The sequence below is a fragment of the Portunus trituberculatus genome, chromosome 16 (assembly GCF_017591435.1).
Source record: "Portunus trituberculatus isolate SZX2019 chromosome 16, ASM1759143v1, whole genome shotgun sequence".
Classification (NCBI taxonomy): domain Eukaryota; kingdom Metazoa; phylum Arthropoda; class Malacostraca; order Decapoda; family Portunidae; genus Portunus; species Portunus trituberculatus.
Window position 1 is genome coordinate 15,998,766 of NC_059270.1, and position 23,159 is coordinate 16,021,924.

The 23,159-nt window shown below is 39.4% G+C and overlaps 1 protein-coding gene across 3 annotated transcripts in view; it reads left to right on the forward strand.

Moving 5' to 3' along the window:
• LOC123504522 overlaps window positions 1-23,159 on the forward strand; it is a 115,371-nt gene that overhangs the window by 90,570 nt on the left and 1,642 nt on the right. For all 3 annotated transcript variants that reach the window (XM_045255108.1, XM_045255107.1, XM_045255106.1), the window contains exon 2: window positions 4,611-5,032. In XM_045255108.1, coding sequence (XP_045111043.1) covers window positions 4,620-5,032 — 413 coding nt within the window. In that variant the 5' untranslated portion in view covers window positions 4,611-4,619. The remainder of the gene's footprint in view (window positions 1-4,610; window positions 5,033-23,159) is intronic.

The following is a 23,159-nucleotide window of genomic DNA, read 5'->3' on the forward strand; positions in this document are numbered from 1 at the left end:
AGGAAATTTGATATAAAGTTGCAGAGAGAAAGATAGAAGCCGTAGGAACGCAGTTTTAAAATCAAAAGCTTTATGCCAGACTCTATCAAAAGCTTTTGATATTTCTAACGCGACAGGAAAAGTTTCACCTAAATCTTTAAAAAAGGATAACCAAGACTTAGTAAGGGAAGCCAGAAGATCACCAGTAGAGCGACCTTGACGGATAAAAGATTGTTAAGTGACAGATGTTTTTTAATCTTCCTATTCAGGATAGATTAAAAAAAACTTTAGACAAGCAAGAGATTAAAGCTATAGGACGGTAGTTTGAGCGATTAGAACGGTCACCCTCTTTTAGGAACAGGCAGGAAGGAGAGGTGGAAGTCGATAGACAAAATTGAAAGAGTTTGGCCAGGCAAGGTGCAACCACGGAGGTATAGGTTTTGATAACAATAGGAGGGACCCCATGAAGACCATAAGGCTTCCAAGAGTTTAAGCCAACGAGGGCATGGAAAACATCATTACTAAGAAATCTAATTGTAGACGTGAAACAGTCAGAGAGCCCAGAATCATCCAAGGTGGAGTTGTGAGCAAAGGTTTGAGAGAAGAGTTCAGCTTTAGAGACAGAAGTGATGGCAGCGGTGCCATGAGAATGAAATAAAGGAGGGAAAGATGAAGAAGTAAAGTTATTGGAGATGTTTTTGGATAGATACTACAAGTATTATTAATATTCATAACAGTGCACTGGAAACCAGTCTATAAGATTGTTGCCCACAGTCGTATGCATGTTTTTTATTTTTTTTAAGTTTGGCATTATTATTATTATCATTTTTATTATTATTATTATTATTATTATTATTATTATTATTATTATTATTATTATTGTTATTATTATTATTATTATTATTATTATTATTACCATTATTATTATTGCCATCATATCATTCTTCTTATTATTGTTATTTTTTTCGGTTAGGTTATGAGATAGTTTTTATGTTAGACTAGATTAGGTTATATTCGATTAGTTTACATATGTTAGATTAATAATATGAGGACAAATTAAAAGTTGTCAAAAATAACAAGGGTGATGACGAACAAACATTTACCCTGCAATCTAGATAGCACACTGTCCACATAAAGAAATAGTCAATCTTTATTGATTTTTTTCTATTATATTTTCTGAGCATGAAAACTGACATGGAGAGAGATACTCATTTGTCCAGTGTGAACAATCTATAGGGAAATAATAAGTGTTATGGGTTCCAATATTTTGTCCACAGCGGAAAATCTGTGACGCCACTTATAAATACCGCTGAACGCTCCTATAATCATCACCTGCACGTTGAGTAGCTTGCTGCCCAATATCTTCGTAAATGTTTTATGAATATTGCTTGCCAATAATCTGAGTTGCCAAATACGTATGCATTTAAACAACATTTCCTGTGCAATGTTACCACGTGAGCGAAAGACACCAACAGTGCGCAGAAGATTTGGTCGGATGAAGTGCTCACACACTAGGAATAACGTCATAATTTCTCTCTCCGTCTTTCTTGTGTTTTTTTTTTAAAGGTGTTCACCATTCTTTATTTCAGCAGGAACTGGTATGTGTGATAGCAGCTGTCCCCGCTATTTCGAAGACAGCTATGTATAAGGCTGACCTCCTTTGCCGTGGCATTCAATGTGTGTGTGTGTGTGTGTGTGTGTGTGTGTGAGAGAGAGAGAGAGAGAGAGAGAGAGAGAGAGAGAGAGAGAGAGAGAGAGAGAGAGAGAGAGAGAGAGAGAGAGAGAGAGAGAGAGAGAGAGAGAGAGAGAGAGAGAGAGAGAGAGAGAGAGAGAGAGAGAGAGAGAGAGAGAGAGAGAGAGAGAGATCTTCCTTGTTTTAATGAAAATATTTTCTATTCAGTAGCATGTACTATGTAGTACATTTATTGAATATACTGAACTTTCAGTTACGATTCATTATATACAAAACTTTAAAGCTGGCGTGGTGACAGTGTTAGAATGTTTCGTCTTCACTAAAACTGCATTGTTGTGTTTTACCTTAAATTGAGATTATAAATATCAATTCAAGTTTTGTCCAGTCTGGTGACACTTTACTGAAATATTTTTCCTTACTTAAAACTGTACTGTTACGTTTTTACCTTAAAATGAAATGAGTGCCTCTGAATGCTGAACCTGGGACCCAGTGGGTGATGATTCTGATATTCCAGCAGCTGAATAATTTCCAATATTCTTTAGAAAATTATGGGTTAAAGATAAATGTCTTTGATTACTAATACGAATATACAGCTTTCTTATGTCTTATAGCCAGAACTGTTATTTATAGTTTACTAGTTAGAAGAATTAAAATCCTATAGAAAACTGGAAAACCTGAAATCAAGTACACACAGCAGACTGTAGTGTGCCTGTGTACATGCAAATACAGAACCATCTACACACACACACACACACACACACACACACACACACACACACACACACACACACACACACACACACATACACACACACACACACACACATAAATAAAAATATTACACAAGCACAGATAAATGCAGTAGTCTTTAGTATGCGAGTGAGCAAGATGTGGGCAATCATGTCCTTCCACTCTCTCTCTCTCTCTCTCTCTCTCTCTCTCTCTCTCTCTGAGCTGAGGTGAGGGGATGTAGTAGGGCCAGGAGTCCACTACCGTCCTGTTTCGTACCCGTATGGTAGCAGTGTTGACTCATTAGCAAAAAATATTTTATTACTACGCACCATGGACTTGCAAATGGTTTTGGGTGTTCTAGCTATTTCATGGTCAACTGATACAAGTCAGTTTTGGATTATATTATTTTACGAGAAATCGATATATATATATATATATATATATATATATATATATATATATATATATATATATATATATATATATATATATATATATATATATACACACAACATACTTGGATATACTTCATGTCATTGTCATCACTATTTCTATCTGTTTTGTCCAGAATATATATATATATATATATATATATATATATATATATATATATATATATATATATATATATATATATATATATTCTGGACAAAACAGATAGAAATGAGTGATGTGACAATGACATGATGAAATATATCCAAGTATGTTGTGTGTACGTGTGAATCATCAGTGTAGTAGGTAATGAAATACAAAGAAGGAATTGTATGTGGCGTGTGAGTGAATGTTTGTAAATTGTAATGTATTACAGAAATAGCATGTAAAAAGAAAGGAAACTAATTGTAATAGTGTATCTGTAATACAGTAAAAGAGCATGTATCACACATAGAAAATGGTATGAGTGAGATGGGTGACTGAACGATCTCTGCAGACTCATTACGCTACATCATACTAAATAATTTGGCATTATCATCTGTTTATTTTTATCGCAATAAAACATCCAAATTCTGGTTTACAAAAACAACTTGCAGAGTGAGACACATGGCATAATATATATATATATATATATATATATATATATATATATATATATATATATATATATATATATATATATATATATATATTTTTTTTTTTAAGTATCGTTAGTATCAGCAGAAAATCAGCCGATACCTATAACGATACCAATACTCCTTAAATGAGCCAATACTGCCGATACCAATACTGATACATTGGTACATCTCTGGCTTTTATTAGTCTTTACAAATAACCTTCTTTTATACTTTGTACTGGTGACTAAGGAACTAGAATTAACTTTTATTAGAATACTGTGGATCAGGCATGCTTGATAGATGCTGGGTGTTAGGACTAGGGGAGGTAAGAGATGTTTTCACTGTTCAGGACCTCTTTGTCCCGGGATCTTTGGAGGGTGTACAAGTTCTCTCACTCACTCTCTGTACGTGTTTAAGGGTCTGAAGATGGGATTACGTTTATCTCGACACATCACGAGGGTTTAAATAGAAAATGGTGATTTTTACAGTGGCCTTTCTACAATCTCTCTCTCTCTCTCTCTCTCTCTCTCTCTCTCTCTCTCTCTCTCTCTCTCTCTCTATATATATATATATATATATATATATATATATATATATATATATATATATATATGTACACACACACACACACACACACATTGAATGCCACGGCGGATGTCAGCCTTATACACAGCTGTCTTCGAAATAGCGGGGGCAGCTCGCACACACACACACACACACACACACACACACGGCCCGGTAGCTCAGTGGTTAGAGCGCTGGCTTCACAAGCCAGAGGACCGGGGTTCGATTCCCCGGCCGGGTGGAGATATTTGGGTGTGTCTTCTTTCACGTGTAGCCCCTGTTCACCTAGCAGTGAGTAGGTACGGGATGTAAATCGAGGAGTTGTGACCTTGTTGTCCCGGTGTGTGGTGTGTGCCTGGTCTCAGGCCTATCCGAAGATCGGAAATAATGAGCTCTGAGCTCGTTCCGTAGGGAAACGTCTGGCTGTCTCGTCAGAGACTGCAGCAGATCAAACAGTGAACAGTGAATTACACACACACACACACACACACACACACATATATATATATATATATATATATATATATATATATATATATATATATATATATATATATATATATATATATATATATTCGTTTTCTATTCCTTAGGTTGTCAGCATGGCGTCGGCGCCTAAGAAGAGAGACTTTTTTAATGGATCACAAAGACTAAACTTAACGGAGACACAGGAAGAGAGTATGGTTCCTGAGCAAAATGTCACCAGTGGAGGAAGAAATGGCTTCTCTTCCTCCCAGGATTTCCTTGGGCACTCTTCAGGCGACTGTCCTTTCCCATCTTTCTCCAATAGACAAAGTTCTCCTGTGTACAATTGTCAAGACAGCTGCCCATCCCTCTCTTCACGATATAGTATCCGAACGAAAAGGGACGAATACGAAAACTCCAAAGGCACTTCATACGAGTCTAATTCAGTTCCAGAATACTTATCTTCGGCGGGCTCCGCTGAAGTTGCTTCCTTAGCCAAGCACGATGGAAACTACGAAAGGAAGAAGAAAGTGGAAAAGAGAAAACAGAGGTAAGGTGTAAAACATTTGTATTATTTTGTTTACTTTTATTAAAGCCAATCAGCCTTGTCAATGCTCACCTGCATCTTTGTATAGTTTAAGTAATCGAGTTTGCCATTCCTCATTTTCATGACTGGTAATAATTAAAATAGAAATTACACACACACACACACACACACACACACACACACACACACACACACACATATATATATATATATATATATATATATATATATATATATATATATATATATATATATAGTGGGTTGGATGTAGATCCTCTAAAGCGTAAAGGTAAATGGGAAGAAAAGCTGCAATAAAAACACTTAAAAACACCATTTCACCTTGTTGAGACGTTTCGGGATGCACAGAATCCCATTTTGAAACACTGCAGGAACACGTGTACACAGATAGATGACGGTGTCCAGGCTAGGATTTGTAAGAGCAAATCTCTTTTCCAGGACCTCTTTTATCCTAGAGATCTCTGATGGCAGGGCGTACGTGTAGTGCCGGGGTCAATAATATTACGTTTTTAGTTATTAAGGTCATAATTATAGAAGTAGCGACTCACACGTGGATACTATTAAATTGCTCACACAGTCCGGTCCACTCTCCGTCTGAACAGATAGAGACGGCTATCCTCTCTCCCAGTGTGGTCCACGTGTGTGTGTGTGTGTGTGTAATTCACTGTTTGATCTGCTGCAGTCTCTGACGAGACAGCCAGACGTTACCCTACGGAGCGAGCTCAGAGCTCATTATTTCCGATCTTGGGATAGGTCTGAGACCAGGCACACACCACACACCGGGACAACAAGGTCACAACTCCTCGATTTACATCCCGTACCTACTCACTGCTAGGTGAACAGGGGCTACACATGAAAGGAGACACACCCAAATATCTCCACCCGGCCGGGGAATCGAACCCCGGTCATCTGGCTTGTGAAGCCAGCGCTCTAACCACTGAGCTACCGGGCCGTGTAGTGTGTGTGTGTGTGTGTGTGTGTATTTTGATAGGATATTCTTTTGTGGAAATAGAGAAAAGTTGAATTATAAGTTGGCGGCAGTGTTAGGTAAAGCTCGAGGAAGTGACACCATATGGTATACCTCTCTCCATAAACAGTGCATTGCGGCCCAAAAGACAAGATAAGTGTCATTTCCTTTTGAATTACGAAGTGTTATTTTTTTCTTGTGAACTATGAAGTCGCGTGTGCCGCCGCACAAGTGGTAAGTCGCAAGTACCGCCGCAACTCAATTGCAAGGCTGTGTAATGAAATATATTATGTAATTTCCTTTTGTGCATTGTATTTTGTGGTGAGTGTGTATCCTCTCTCTGGTGAGCTGAACTGTAAATGAACGAATGTCATTGTGGAGAGAAATTTCACTTCCATCAGTTTATGACAAAATATGTGAATTTGTATTCAATGTTGATCTTTCAAAATTATAACCAGTGCCTTTGATAACAGCTACCGCTAGCATTAGTTTAAAAATAAAGTTTCTAAATACATTTCAGAATATTGATAATTATTCTTCATAATTTACTTTTCCCAGCATTACATACGTTCCCATACTTATTCTATACATGTGTTCCTACAATGATTGAAAATAGGATTCTGTTTATTCTAAAACATGAAACCAAGCTGAAATGGTGTTTTTACAGTGACCTTTTCTTTATCCTCCCTCCTCCTCTCTCTCTCACTCACACACACACACACACACACACACACACACACACACACACACACACACACACACACACACACACAAAGAAAAATTGGATAAGTGTAGATATGGAGACGGGACCACACGAGCATAAAGCCCAGGCCCTGTAAAACTACAACTAGGTAAATACACACACACACACACACACACACACACACACACACACACACACACACACACACACACACAAGCGGGAAGCGGCGAGGCTTAATGTGTAGCCCCTGTTCACCTAGCAGTAAATGGGTACGGGATGTAACTCGAGGGGTTGTGGCCTCGCTTTCCCGGTGTATGGAGTGTGTTGTGGTCTCAGTCCTACCGGAAGATCGGTCTACGAGCTCTGAGCTCGCTCCGTAATGTGGAAGACTGACTGGGTGACCAGTAAGCGACCGTGGTGAGTTACACACACACACACACACACACACACACACACACACACACACACACACACATATATATATATATATATATATATATATATATATATATATATATATATATATATATATATATATATATATATATATATGGACAGGAGAGAAAACTAGCCAAAAGCAATAAAAAATAGAAAAAAAGCTCACTGGGTTGTCAGTTCCCTTAAAGATCATGAGTTGTCCAAAAGTTAGGGAGAAATGTCTTGAAACCTAAATCTTATAAAAGGTCAAATCATAGGAAAGTGGAAATACAGATGCAGGGAGGGAGTTCCAGAGTTTACCAGAGAAAGGTATGAATGATTGAGAGTACTGGTTAATTCTCGCGTTAGAGAATTGGACAGAATAGTGGTGAGAGGAAGAAGAAAACCTTGTGCAGCGAGGGTGGGGGAGGAGGGGAGGCATGCAGTTACCAAGACCAATAGAGCAATTAGCATGAAAATAGTGATAAGAGATAGCAAGAGATGCAACATTCCGCAGGTGCGAAAGAGGCTGAAGACAGTCAGTCAGAGAAGAGTTGATGAGAAAGAAAAGCTTTTGATTCTACCTTATCTAACAAAACATGCCAAGCATACAAAGAATACTCCATAAAAAAGATATATACACACATACATACATATATATATATATATATATATATATATATATATATATATATATATATATATATATATATATATATATATATATATAATTTACTCCCAGCGATGTCTAATAGTACTAGGTCGTGGGATGCTGTGAACTTTCCATTAAAGCTAGTTTTTATCTCGCTGAACGTTTCCCTTTGTGTCTCACAAATCAAGGGGGTGGTTACAGCCTGCCCTCTAAAAGACAATTGTCCTTCTTCATACAAAATTACATGTTCTTACCACATACACATCCTTCACTTGAAATTTAAAAAAAAAATGGTAATTTCAAATCTAGCCTTTCTTTTCCTCACCGAAACAAAGCTGTTTGAGGCAACTGACAGTAGCCCCTTCTCTGTTCTCTCCTACTTCTCTATCCTCATTTTTGTTCCAAAGCTGGATGTTGCTTCTATGTGCACAACGACTTAACTTGTTCTCATGCATATATTCTTGAATCTTCCTAGTTTTTCACCATCTGGCTTCCACTCAATAGTCACTCTTTTATAAATTCATCTGTGCTGTCTATCTCTCCCCTAACTCCTCCGACTATAGTAAATTCTTTGACTATTTAACTTCCAAAGTGGAGCACATTCTGTCCGTCTGTCCTTTTACAGAGATCTCCATTCTTGGAGATTTCAATATTCACCGCCAGCTTTGGCTTTCCTCTCCCTTCACTGACCACCCTGGTGAAGTAGCCTTCAACTTTGCTATCCTCCATGACCTAGACTAGACTAGAGCATTTGGAGCGACACCCTGCTCGTATTCCTGACCGTCTTGGAGGTACGCCCAATATTCCTTACCTCTATCTTTCTGCTTATGCTGTTAACCTATCTTCTCCGTTGAGCTCCTCTGATCACAGTCTCATTTCTGTACCTTGTTCTCTTTCTCCAATCCCTCCTCGGTAACCCCTAAGGCTTTTTGCCTCTGTCAGTCCAGGAGACTTGAGGAGGTATTATGCTGATTTTCCCTGGAATGGTTACTGTTTCCATGTCAGAGACCCATCTCTGTGTGCTGAACGCATAACAGAGATGATAGTGTCTGGCATGGAGGCGTACATTCCTCATTCCTTAACCTAAAGCTTCTAAACAGCCTGTTCTCGTGCTATACATGATATAGAGGTTGCCCACTAAAGGTACTTGAGCCTTCCATCACCTGAATCTCATGCATATTATATTTCTAACAGGAATCATGCCACGTCTGTTCTTCAACTTGCCAAACACTCCATCATAAATAGAAAATGTCAAAATCTCTCATAGTCTAACTCCTCTCAAGACTTATGTCATATGGCCAAAAACATCTCCAATAACTTCACTTCATCATCTTTCCCTTCTTTATTTCATCCAGATGGCACCACTACCATCTGATCCGTCTTTACGTAAGGCTGATTCTGGGTTTGTCTTTCCTTCTCCTCCTCCCTCTGACTATTTCATGCCTTCAATTAAAATTCTTCGTAATGATGTTCTCCATACCCTCGCTAACCTAAACCCTACGAAAGCTTATAGACCTGATGGGATCCCTCCAATTGTTCACATAAAATCGTGATCCTTTATTTGTACCTTGTCTGGCCAGACTCTTTCAACTATGTCTATCTACTTTCCTTCATGCTGAAAGTATACCTACATTCAGCCTATTCCCCAAAAAATGTTGACTGTTCTAATCCCTCAAACTGCCGCCCTATAGCTTTAATTTCTTGCATGTCTAAAGTTTTTTAATCAATCTTCAATAGAAAGATTCTTAAACATCTGTCATTTCATAATCTTCCATCTGATCGCCAGTAAGGTTTCCGTCACTGGCGATCTGGCTTTCCTTACTGAGTCTTCTGGCACAATGCTCTGATTTCAAAACTGCTCTCCTACGGTTTCTATCGTTCTCTCTGCAACTTTATTTCAAGTTTCCTTTCCAATCGTTCTCCTAAATATATTAGCAGTGGTATTTCTCCAGGTTCTGTCTTGTCACCCATTCTCTTTCAATTATCCATTAATGATCTTAACGAAAACTTCTTCCTCTATCCACTCCTACGCTGATTATACCATCCTACATCTTTCTACATCCTTTCAGAGACTAGCAACCCTTCAGGAAGTCAAAAGATCACAAAATGCCTGACTTCTATCTTTCTAAGATTTCTAAGTAGGGCAGAGGAAACTTAGTAGTGTTCATTATCTCAAAAACTCAATTTCTCCATCTATCAACTCAGCAAAACCTACCAAACAAGTATTCCTCTTCAGAGACACTCACCTGTCTCCCTCTTTTACACTGAATATCCTCGGTCTGTTCTTTACTCATAATCTAAACTGGAAATTTCACATTTCATCTCTTGCTAAAACAGCTTCTATGAACTTAGTGTTCTGAGGCGTCTCCGCCAGTTTTTCGCGCCCCCTCAACTGCTAACTCTGTACAAGGGCTTTATCCGTCCTTATATGGAGTACTCTTCGCATGTATGGGGAATTCCATTCACTCAGTTTTATTAGAAAGGGTGGAATCGAAAAATCTTCGTCTCATCAATTTCCATCCTCTAACTGACTGTCTTCAGCCTCTTTCTCACCGCCGAAATGTTGCATATATCTATCTTTTATCGCTATTTTCACGTTAACTACTCTTTTGATCTTCCTAATTGCATCCCTCCCTCCTCCTGTGGCCTTAATGCACAAGGCTTTCTTCTTCCTCTCAGCCCTATTCGGTTCAACTGTCTAATGCAGGAATCAACCAGTACTATCAATCATTCATACCTTTCTCTGGTAAACCCTGGAAGTCTCTGGCTCTTTATGTACTTCTATCTTGTTACGACTTAACTTATTTTGAGAGAGAAGTTTTAAGATACTTGTTCCAGACATTTTGCCAATTTTATTTTAATCTTTAAAGGAACTTGTATTCTACATGTCTTTTTTTTCTAATCTTTTATTGGCCGTGGCCAGCTTCCCCTCTTTCATATATATATATATATATATATATATATATATATATATATATATATATATATATATATATATATATATATATATATATATATATATATATATATATATATATATATATGCATATGTTATTGAAGTCTATAGCAACTTCAGCATTATTAATTTTTTGAAAGGTTTTGTATTTTTCGCACAAGGGTGTGTTTGTCTTGGTGTAGATTCTGGAAGCTCACTGGAAGCAAACAGCTGTTATTTATGACGAGGTTGGCGGTCATGCGTGACTTGTAATATATAACAAGGTTAAGCCTTGTGTCTGCCAACCTCGTCATACAAAATATTTTTTTGCCTCTAGTGAGCTCCTTGCAGGAAGTAAACGTCGTGTACCAACACAAAAGCACTGTTGGTGCTTGCAGTCACCTAAACTCAAAGTACATCGGCTTCACAACTAACTACCTTGTCAAAGAGGATCACCGCTCAACTCCAAGACGGCGCAATACGCCGCCACTACGTCAGCGAGGACGGCCTCGTGCTAAAGAGAAAACACATGGAGCAAAACATCGAAACCCTCGAAAAAGTTAACGACATCAAGAGACTCAAGGTGGAAGCGGCGAAGATGGCAAGCCAGCAGCAGCACGGCCAGTTGAAGTGGTACAACTTCAAGCCCGGCTACGGCTTCATCAGCGACTTCAGTACAAAAACAGATGTTTTTATACACTTCTCCGGCCTAAAGCGGTCTTTACAAAAACGTCTCCCTCGTGAAGGTGACAAGGTTCACTTCACCGTCCACAATGGAGACAAAGGACCGGAGGCCCGAGATGTTGCGAGGAACGGCAACAACTCCAAAGCATGTGCTTCACGCTCCAAACCACCTCGCAGGACATGGGATATGGAAGCTAAGATAACAGCTTGCATTTGCACGGCAAAAGCCCTTGCTGGCAGCAATGTCCGTCGCTTGCAAGTCCTTATCCCACTCCTGCTGCAGCACAACAATCTACCTGGTATAAGGATACCACAACAAGCCTTCGGAGCTTCCCACACACCAAAACCACCAAAAAGTCACCAGCCGCTTCGCCAAGACGACGATCATCCTTGCCATGAAGAGCCAGTGGAAGAGGCTTTGACCGTCGAGGAAGAGGAGGAAGACGAGATCGTCGACGTGGAAGGCAGCGACTCGGACCAGTCACTTCCGATTGTCGAGCATCCACAAGAAGAAGGCTGGACAACACACAAGAAGAAGAAGAAGAAGAAGAACTAAAAAAAATCCCCGCAGCCGAAGCTGAATCAACTCCCAAACCAAGCCCACACAGTGAGACAGCTAACCAAGACGACACGGAGGAACTGCACACCATCCACTACCTGCTGAGAAGGAAGAACCCGGGCACTAAACGTGAAGACACACAGCCCAACAAGATAACCTTCTCAGAGATCATCAAGGGATACGACAAGAACCAGCAAGACAAGAAGAAACGGACGAACAAACAGAACACAGTCCACCAATATGCCCGCCGTGGACTACGTAGCAACCTTCTCCACTTCTCACGCCACCAACACCGACGCTGCGGCTCTCCTTGACTGGACCCTGTCTCCCTGCCCATCAAACCCAACGAAGCTGCTGAAAAACTGCATCGCCTGCGTTGAAGACCAGTAGACAATCAACACCCAACATCATCTTGCGCCTGGGTCAAACCCCAGTGACTTTACTCTCTTTCAATTATCCATTAATGATCTTAACGAAAACTTCTTGCCCTATCCACACATGTTGAGGATCAGTAGGTGCGCGCGCATATACTTGCATGAAAAAAGGCTCTCACTGCCTTCTCAGTAAGCACAGTAGTGTATGAATGTCTTGTGATGAAAAAAAAAAAAAAACAGGAACATTTATGGAAAGTGTTGCCGCTAGATAGAAAATAAGTGGAAAGGAGTGGAAGACTCCAAGATGGCGGAGAAATATGCCATTTCAGCATTATTACCTTCGTCCTGTTATAAGTGTAGCAAAATTCAATAAATGTTGTCTGTGTAGCCGGTGGGCTCATACGAAATGTGTGAATCTGGCAGGGATTAAATCTGAAAATATCTGCAACGTGAGGTACCTGTGCGATGTTTGCTTCATTGAGGTGTCGGCTCTGAAGAAATTCATCAATGTTGAGGAATTTAAGTCTAATTTGAAGAGCATTACTGCTAAAGCTGACAAGATGATGGGAATAGTTGATAATAAGATGGCAAGAATGGAGGAGATACGTATCAAGGTCGATGAGGCAACAGAAGGCTTGGCGGGAGTTGCTGAGTCGCTGTCTGCTGATTCGGAAAATTCCACACCTTGGCAGGATGTGAAGAGGAAGAAGAGGATGAAAAGAACCTGCTTGTTGTAGGGTAACTCAGGATTCTGAAGCAATTCTGAAGAATGAAGTTTCTCATGTTTGGATGGAATGCAAATTAATGATACAAAGTTTGCTAATGATGGCAAAAAAATAGTGATGAATTTTGCCGATGAGAGTCTGAGAAATGAGGCAGCCCAGAAACTGGAGAATGTTGAAAAGTTGACAACTAAATCTGTTCAGAAAATTAAACCCAAGATAATGCTATGTAATGTCCATAAGGAAGAGACTAAGGAGGGTATCATTGATACAATTATTGCAAGAAATGACTACCTTCAAGCAGTTCCTGATATCAAGTCAAAGATTGAGAATATTTTTTGCAAACCAGCAGCAGGGGGCACAGTTCATTACATCATGAAATGTGATCCAATGATAAGACAGTTGTTGCATCAGCATCAGGACAGGATTAAGCTTGAATGGGGAGTTTACCAGGTTCGCGACAGGTATCATGCACTTATCTGTTACCATTGTCAAAAGGTATGGTCATACTGAGGCAAACTGCATTGCCAAGATAAATAGTGAGCATCCCGTTTGCTTTAAATGTGCAGGATTGCACATCTAGAGAAGAAATGCATAAACTGTGTGAGGTTTAAGAAACAGAATACTGACCACTCGGCGAATAATAGTTGTTGTGTTGTGTTGGAAAGTGAGATTGACAGGATCAGAAATATTACAGATCATGGCTACTAATGCTGTGAGCTCTATGTTGAAATGTGGTTTATTAAATGTCCAGTCAGTTGGAAACAAGACAATAGAAATCAGAACTTTAATTAATGATGAGAATCTGGATATTCTTGCTTTGACTGAAACATGGCTGAGTGAATATGATACTGCGAAAATTAAAGAAATGACCCCTGACACTCATACATTTGTGCACATACCAAGGAACACGATGCAGACCCATACAGACTACATGAGCCAAGAAATAACCTTGACATGGGATGTCGAGTATTTGCAAGATGCGCACCAAAGATTTACAATAAACTGCCGAGTGATATTAAAGGTTGTGCGAGGATCGTTATCTTCAAAAAGAAATTGAAGACATATTTGTTCAAGGAAGTTTATGATTTTAACGGCATGGAAATCAAAGACAATTATAGATGCTAGTTGCTTTTGAGGGAGGCTCTGCTGAGCGCTGCCTCGCAGTGGAGCGGAGCCTTGAACAAACACCCCAAGTAACAAGTAACTAAAACTCCCTTCTTATCACCCATCTATTCTTCTCCTATCCCCACTTCCCCCTCCGCCTTTTCTATCTAAGTTCCTGTTCCTGTTCCCTCAGTCTCCTCACTCATTATCGTCAATTAGAAGGTTTCAAAGGCTAAACTCAAAGATAAAAACATACCTCATAAAATACAACCACCGTATCACTACATACAATAAAAAACACTCCACTTCGATTCACATTTGACGAACGATACCCATACACCAACACCACAGAGCAGTTACACCATGCAGCCAAAGTGCATCGCATTAACACTACACTACACAGTAGAGAAAACAAGATTAAAGACAAACTGATAAACAACCTACAGGACGAAACATACATATCACTTACCTCTGAGGAAAACCATTCTCAACATAGCTATTTCAGGAAACCTTTCCTCGAACTAATCAAAGATCAACCTCCACCAATTTACACGAGCACAACGTAGACACGAGCCTCTCTTACCACTAACCAGACCACACCACAACGTACCAACCATTAAACTTGAACGTATACTTACGTAGCTCCACTTCAGCCCTGCGCCCTGAGTTGTTGGGGTGGGTGTGGCTGCACTACGCGGTAGTTAGGAGCGCGGTAGTCTCGCCCCCCCACCCCGGCGAGGGGTGGTGTTCCCCGGCAATATCAGCTGACATCCGGCAGCGGGAGGAAGTGGAGCAGTAAATCTCGGGTTACATATATTGCACCTGCAAGAACAACAGTACTTACCACACTTACCTGCAATCCACACCTACCTGCAACAGCCGCAAACCACTCCAAATACCTGTACTGAAATCCTGTCTACCTCGGAAGAACAGCCACATCAAACCTGAAAAAGAACGAAAAAAATAGAATAAATTAACAAATAAAAATAAATATATAACTATTAAGAGGGATCGCCCCCCTATCCCCCACCCGACCTTTCTACCTTCTTATGTACGTCTTCATTTCACCAAAACAATGTCTTCCCTAGTTAGGTAGCTAAACTCTTTTTCAATAATCTGTCTATTCCCCTAAATAAATAAATAAATAAATAAAAATAAATAAATAAAGTCTTCTCTCTTCTGAAGATGGTTCAGACAGGACCGAAAGACGTCTCCTCCAGAATCTACACCCAGACAAACGTACCTTTGTGCAAAAAATACAAAAGCTTCTTTCAAAAAGAGAATAATGCTCAGGTTGCTATAGACTTCAACAACACATGCATACTCAACGGCCCCCTCCCAATATATATTTATAAAAGTAAAAGGTTTTTTTTTTTTCTTTATGTAAGACAAAAATGGCAGTGGTGTCTTGAGGATAAAATAAAGGAGGGAAAGATGAAGAAGTAAAGTTATTGGAGATGATTTTGGCCAGATGCCAGAAGTCACGAGTGGAGTAAGAGTTTGAAAGATTTTGACCTTTTCTACTTATGAAAGAGTGTTTGGCAAGTTGAAGAACAGACTTGTCATGATTCCGGGCAGAAATATAAAATGCATGAGATTCAGGTGATGGAAGGCCTAAGTACCATTTGTGGGCAAACTCTCTATCATGTATAACATGAGAACAAGCTGTGTTGAACGAAGGTTTAGAAGATTTATGTTGAGAAAAAGAGAGGAATGTACGTCACCATGCCAGACACTACCACCTCTGTTATACGTTCAGCACACAGAGATGGGTCTGACACGGAAACGGTAATTATTCCAGGAAAAATCAGCATAATGCTTCCTAAAATCCTCCTAACTGTCAAAGGCAAAACTCTAGAGGCACTCCCATTTTAGGGATTCTGAGGAAGGATTGGAGAAATAGGACAAGATACAGAAATTATATAATGGTCGGAGGAGCCCAACAGAGAAGATATGGTAACCAGATAAGCAGAATGATTAGAGATAAGGAAGAAATCAAGAATGTTGGGCTTGTCTCCAAGACGGTCAAGAATTTTTTTTTTTTTTTTTTTTTTTTTTTTTTTACATTACAAGGGCACCGGCCAAGGGAAAACAAAGCGCTGCAAAAAAAAAAAAATCCCGCTGGTTGCCAGGCCCTGTTAAGAAGAAAGGAGAAAGAGAAAAAACAAAAAAATCTAAAAGGAGGGTCCAGTTAACGTAAGAGGTGTCTTGACACTCCTCTTTTGAAAGAGTTTAAGTCATAGGCAGTTGGAAATACAGACACAGGTAGAGAGTTCCAGAGTTTACCAGTGTAGGGAATGAAGGAGTGAAGATACTGGTTAACTCTTGCATTAGGAAGATGGACAGAATAAGGATGAGAAGAAGTAGAGAGTCTTGTGCAGCGAGGCCGCAGGAGGGGGGAAGGCATGCAGTTAGCAAGTTCAGAAGAGCAGACAGCATGAAAACAGCGGTAGAAGACAGATAAAGATGCAACATTGCGGCGGTGACTTAAAGAATCAAGACAGTCAGTTAGAGGAGAAGAGTACGAGTAGGGTGTTGCACCAGTTGCTCTAGGTCAAGGAGGATAGCAAAGTTGAAGACTAGTTCACCAGGATGGTCAGTGACAGGAGAGGAAAGCCAAATCTGGTGGTGAACATTGAAATCTTCAAGAATAGAGATCTTCGGAAAAGTGTAGGACAGAATGTGTTCCACTTTGGATGTTAAATAATCAAAGAATTTACTGTAGTCAGAGGATTTAGGGGAAAGATAGACAGTGCAGATAAATTTAGTTAGAGTGACCATTGAGTCAATGCCAGATGGAAAATTTGGAAGACTGCAGAGCGTGGCCACGAGAACAAGTTAAGTCGTTGCGCACATAGACGTAACATCCAGCTTTGGAGCGAAAATGAGGATAGAGAAAGTAGGAAGGAAGAGAGAAGGGGATATTGTCAGTTGCCTCAGACAGCTGTGTTTCGGTGCGGAAAAGATGAGGTTTAGTAGAAGAGAGGTGGTGTTCTACAGATTGAAAATTAGATATAAGACTGTGAATGGTGCAGAAGTTAATGAAGAAAAAGTTGAGGGAGATGTCAAGACATTTGTGATCTTTATCAAGAGAGGAGTCTGACCTGGGGATATTACTGGTCCGCTCCCCAGAAGGGAACTCCCAGGTTGAATTTGGAGTCGCCATTTTTCAATTTGAATTTTTAAGTGATGGGTGTATGTGTGGTAAGTGCATGTAATTTTGAGTGGAAAAGTATAGTTGTCTTTAAAGGGCAGACTCTGACTGCCCCCTTGAGTTATGAGACACAAAGGGAAACGTTCAGCGAGATCACAACTACCTTTGAGTGAAAGTTCACAGTACCACCTGAAGTAGTATTATTAGACCTTGCTGGGAGAAAATTAGTCGGTTCGTTAGGTGTCAACTACCTCCACCTACCAAGGTGCATGGTTATAGGCCCTAAGGCCAGGAACACATAAGTGACTTTGGGGCGCCACATCATGGCGCCACGTTTTGGCGGGGTTTAGCAATGTCAAATATTATATTCACCAGTTGTTTACTTTAATTAGGAGTGAAATGGAAACAGCTGACACCGTTTTCATTGGAACGTTCCAATATTTTTTCATCTTTAGCATTCATTGCTTTAATTGTACCATTTACATTGGCTTAAATGAGGTTTCTTAGGGGTAGAAGAACCTTGTAATGTTTATTTTTATATTTTTGGAGATACTTGTAGCCGAAATGCACTATAATACAAGATTATTTTATACATGTTTTGAGAAGTGTATAGAGAGACGAGAATAGAAGCGCACACCATCAGCCGGCTGTTTTTCTTGGCCTTCACCTATTTCAAGATTTTAGAGCGGGAAATGTCCCATTCTGACATTATGGTGTCCAGACCCGAGAATTTAGTGCCCAAGGACTACCTACATTAGCAAGTTTAGTGTTTCCAGCCCAGTATCACAGAAGAAAATGGAGAAGTTAGAGAAGGCCCAAGCAGCTTATCAAGGATGGTTGTCAAGAGTGTGTGCGAAGATGTGCCAAGAGCCCCCCAGCAACCTCCAGTGAGTTAATAGAAGTTCTGGAGGAGTTTGATAAGAGGCTTAGCAAGTTAGAGGAAGTGCAGTCAGAGATTGAATTGGAGATAAGTCCCAAGGCATTAGAGAAGTACTTGGACAAGGCAGATGCAGTCAGATAGCAAGCCAGGCATAAGAGATTGTTGTGTGCTGACAAGCTTAAGGAACTGACTGACGGTGATAACGACAAGTCGGACTCTACAAATACCACCGCCTCTCTCCATGCAAAACTTCCCAAGTTAGAATTACCTAGATTTGATGGTGACCTGAAGCAGTGGCAGAGTTTTTGGGAACAATTCTCGTCACACATAGACGACACCGAGTTGCCCACCATTAGTAAGTTAACCTATCTACTGTCACTACTAGACGGCACTGCTCAGGACGTGGTGGAAGGAGTGCCGCACACCAGCGCCAGCTACAAGACCATCGTCGACCTGCTGAAGCAACGGTTTGGCAAGTCTGAGTGCATCATCCACGCCCCACGTCCAGGCTCTTCTTGATTTACAAGTTCCGGTCGACCAAGGCAAGACCTACATCCTACAGCTGTGGTAACTTCGGGACGAGATGGTCAAGCACACGCGGAGTCTAGAAGCCCAAGGAGTTACAGGCAAGCAATGTGAAGTGCTACTAGCCCCTATGATTGTTTCCAGACTGCCCACAGAGTTAAGATTATACTGGTCAAGGGATTGTAGTGGACATGAAAGTGATCTTGAGTGGCTTATTAGGTGGCTTCAAAGGGAAATTGAAGTGTTAGAAAGGAGTGAAATGTATAAGGGCAATGTCAAGAGTTGGGAAGGAAGGAATGGTGGTAAGGATAGTAAAGCACATAAGGGAAACAAGGAAAAATTGTTCATGGCTTCGGCTTTACATGTGACTTCCCCGCCTGAAAGATTGGATTGTATGTTTTGTAGTAAGAGAAACCACAAGTCTGAGAAGTGCTACAAGTTCCTGGCGCTGGACGGGCAGCAAAAGTTTGATAAGATAAGGGAACTGGGTGTGTGTTTTTAGATGTCTAAATAGTGGTCATAAACCTAGAAGTTGTAAGGCCAATGTTCCAAGTATCGAGGTGACCACAATAGTACCATGTGCGGTGTTAAGTTGAGTATGGTCCCTAAGACAGAGGTAGAGGAAAGTAGACAGACGGGCACCCAAACCCTTGCTATGCTGTCAGGCCACTATAGGAACAAAACCGTGCTACAAACAGCTAAGGTAAAGGTAGTGAACAATAAGGGGGATATTGTTACCGTAAAGTTGATGTTTGACAATGGCTGTGATAGATTATATGTTACCAATAAGTTTGTGGGAAGATGTAAACCTGAATGGGTCACCAATACAGAAGTCCCTTATAGTTCCTTTGGTATCGTGATTTCTGGAACACAAATCAGTATTTACATAATGCTTTCATAAGTAATGTAATATAAGTGAACCGCTTTGGATGGTTACTGGGTAACATTTATCTAAATGACAACTCACTGGTGCCAGACAGAAACAGTCCCACCTACGATAAGCTCTACAAAGTACGTCCATTTCTGAACATGATGCAAGAGAACTTTGAAAAATACTTTAATCCTAACTGTGAAGTTGCTGTCGATGAATCCATGCTAAAATTCAAAGGACACAGCTCTATAAACAGTACCTCCCTATGAAGCTTCTGAAAAAAGGGCATAAAGTTTGGATGTTGGCTGATAAATCAGAATATTGCTTGAAGTTGGATGTGTACACAGACAAAAAGAGTAACAAAACAACAAAGGATCTTGATGCCAAAAAGATAACCTCTATTGTACAGGGTCTCGAAGGGAAGGATCACAGTCGTATACTTGATGAAAGATTCGAAAGTAAAATGAGTAAATAAATGCCTGTAGCACTGTGAAGCCCAGGCGAAAAGATCTGCCAATATTTATGACAAGTGAGAACATGAACCGTAAGAATTCTGAAACATTCACTAGTAGCACCGGCATTAGTGGGACAAGAAAACGTTTTCATCTTGACAAACTTTCATGATCCACTAGAGATCTCTGAAGTTCAAAGAAAACAAAGGGATGGAACAAAATGTGCGTAACTTTGCCTTCGCAGATTACAAGAACATGCAGTGCAGTGGACAAGTTTGATGGCAAGCTACAAATTAGACCGCCACAGCAAGAAATGGTAGCATCGAATTTTTTCTACTTTATAGTTGCTGCAAATTAATTGGTAAACAAATAACACTGAAAAAATTTAGGATTCACTGCATTGAAGGTCTTCCACCGAAAGAGGCCATCCACGTTGGAAGCCGCACTGATAAAAAAAATAATCGAAGCCGCCGTGGTACAGTGGAACCATGCGTGCTTTGGAATCCGAGGGGTCTCCAAGCGCACGGGTTTGAATCCTGTCCACGGTCTGAGTGCAGGTTGGGCTTCCTCACTCAGGGCAACGGTTTCCTAGCGGGTGGGCTTTGAGATAGGAGGTACCCTAAAAAGTATCCCCTTTAGCCCATAAATTGCCGTGAAAAGCCCACATGGTATAAAAAAAAAAAAAAAAAAAATAAGACGAACAGAATCAAAACACCAGCCAGAACGAACGACTCACAGGAGGTGTGCACATTGGAGTACCAAAGTCAAAGAAGTGCGAACCAATAGGAGCGTTCGCGTTAAGGCGATTCAGTTACTAATGAGTCATTTTCCGTTTTCTTTTGCGGGCATCATGGGTGGCTATTTACTTTTTACTTAATTAATACTACGTATGATGCAATCTCTTAGTCAAGGAACCAATTTTATAACATATTAAATAACTCAAAGAAGTAGTTTATATATATCAAAACGCATGTGATGCACTAATATGCCATATATAAAGTGAAATCCATAGTACACGTATTTGCTTCCCACATCATTATAAGGAACGTAAAAAATTGGGGGATGCATTAATAGTGAGTAGTCTATGTAGCAATAATACAAAAAAATAAGAGATACAATTGACATGTATTATATTTCTACTGAGAGTGGTTTATTTATTCTGAAAACACCCTGCTAGGCGTATGAACCAATGCGGTGCACCAGATCGCCGAAAACGCCATTAGCCGTACCAGTAGTTTTGCATTATATTTTTAACTTAATCCGTAAGCATTTCTTTTCGACAAAAAGTAATGCATTTGATTCATGTAAATTTCATTTACGTTGTTTAGAAATTGTTTGTGTAATAAAACAGAGAAACCATACTTTATTTCCGAATCGTGATCTGCCGAAATCACCGAAGGACCATAAACAAGGACTCGAGTTGACCGGTCGACCGGTAATGTTATGAGATTAGTGTCCCATTCAGTCAGTGTATATGGATCAGGAAAAGTTATGCACGTCCCATTTACTTCTACTGTCCTCCTCCTTATGTTGGTTTCTTCTCCATCATTATCTTCCGTGATGCTGGTCAGCTGCGGGTTGTTAGTAGCATTCTCCACCATGTGCACAAGAGCATCTTTTGAATATCCCGAGTGTGGTATTGCCCGTGCCTTCAAGTAGTGCTCGAGACTAGCCACCGTCCACTTCTTTATGTCCTTCTCCATACTTGAGTGTCCTCGTTATGATAAAAAGAAAGCTGGCTCTACTTGGAGGTCTGAGGAGCAGCCATACATCTGTTTGTTTTGGTCGTCGAAAGTGTCGTACTGCAGGCAACAACATAATATTTCAATACACTTTTTTTCTTTTTAATTCGTGTAAGAGTACTTCATAATGCTTTTAAATACATTTAAAAATCAAGGAAACTATATATATACGGTAAAATACGTGCATTTCTTTGCCTTCATTCAAATAATATGTATTTGATGGATCGTCACAAGCTTTGGTTGAAATTCTTAATGGAAACTCAATCTATGAATTTTTAACGAAAAATGTATGATCGAATTATTTCCTTATCTTAATCAATGAAAAACACTAGCAGAAAGGGATTCTATATGATTGCCGGCAAAGTGATTTTTTTTTCTAATCTGAAATGAAGATTCTGGTGGTATGTACTAAGCATTCACCTAACGCGAACGCTCCTATTGGTCTTGCTCAGTTTTTTAAGTCCTACTTTGTCTCGCAAGCGGCAAAGCCTGATGCCAGAAATATCATGAATGAAGCTTACAGTAAATACATATGCAAACTAAAGAAAAGGATTCATTGCTAGATATGGATTTACTATTTCAGTGTGGAATTCAGTATCAAATATAATTCTTATTTTACACTACTGAGATATTTCTTTTAGTTCACTAAAAGAAAATGTTTTCTTTATTACGGATATTAAAAAAAAAAAGTTTATCGAGTTTTTTTCTCTTAATATAGAATTTAAATTATACAACGAAAAAAATACTTTTATATTTCTTGAATAATATTTTTCTATTAGTTCAATAGAATATATTTTCTTTATTGAGCATTTTGAAAAAAAAGAATATTAGGGTTTTAAATTCTTCACAAGTTGCATGGTGGGACAGCATGTGTCCCACATCAAAATATATAATACAGGTAGCTAATGATGAATGTTTATACAAAGATGTAACTTATTTTCTCTTAATTCATGATAAAAAGAACCTCAAACATTGAATAATAAAAATCCGTGCGACATAGGATTTTTTTTCTATTCCTCAAAATTTATGAGGCTAAGGGTTAAAGACGTTAGAGTCTTGGGTGTTTTCATGCTATGCACAACTATTTAACGGTTCTAACGTTTAGAACTTTGTACACATTGACATAGAATTTGTGATTAAAAAATAAATATAGAGAAACAAAACATTTTCTTTATTAGTTTTTTTTTTTAAGACACTTGTGTTTCACGGAGGAAAACGAATATATGGTTTATTAGAGGTTAGTTAGTATTCCACAGACTAGAAATTAGAAATAAGGACGTAAATGTTGTTGAAGCTGATTTAATATTTTAGTTAAGTTGTTTAATGCATTATATATTGCGTGTTAACTTGTATGTGCATCCTATCTCT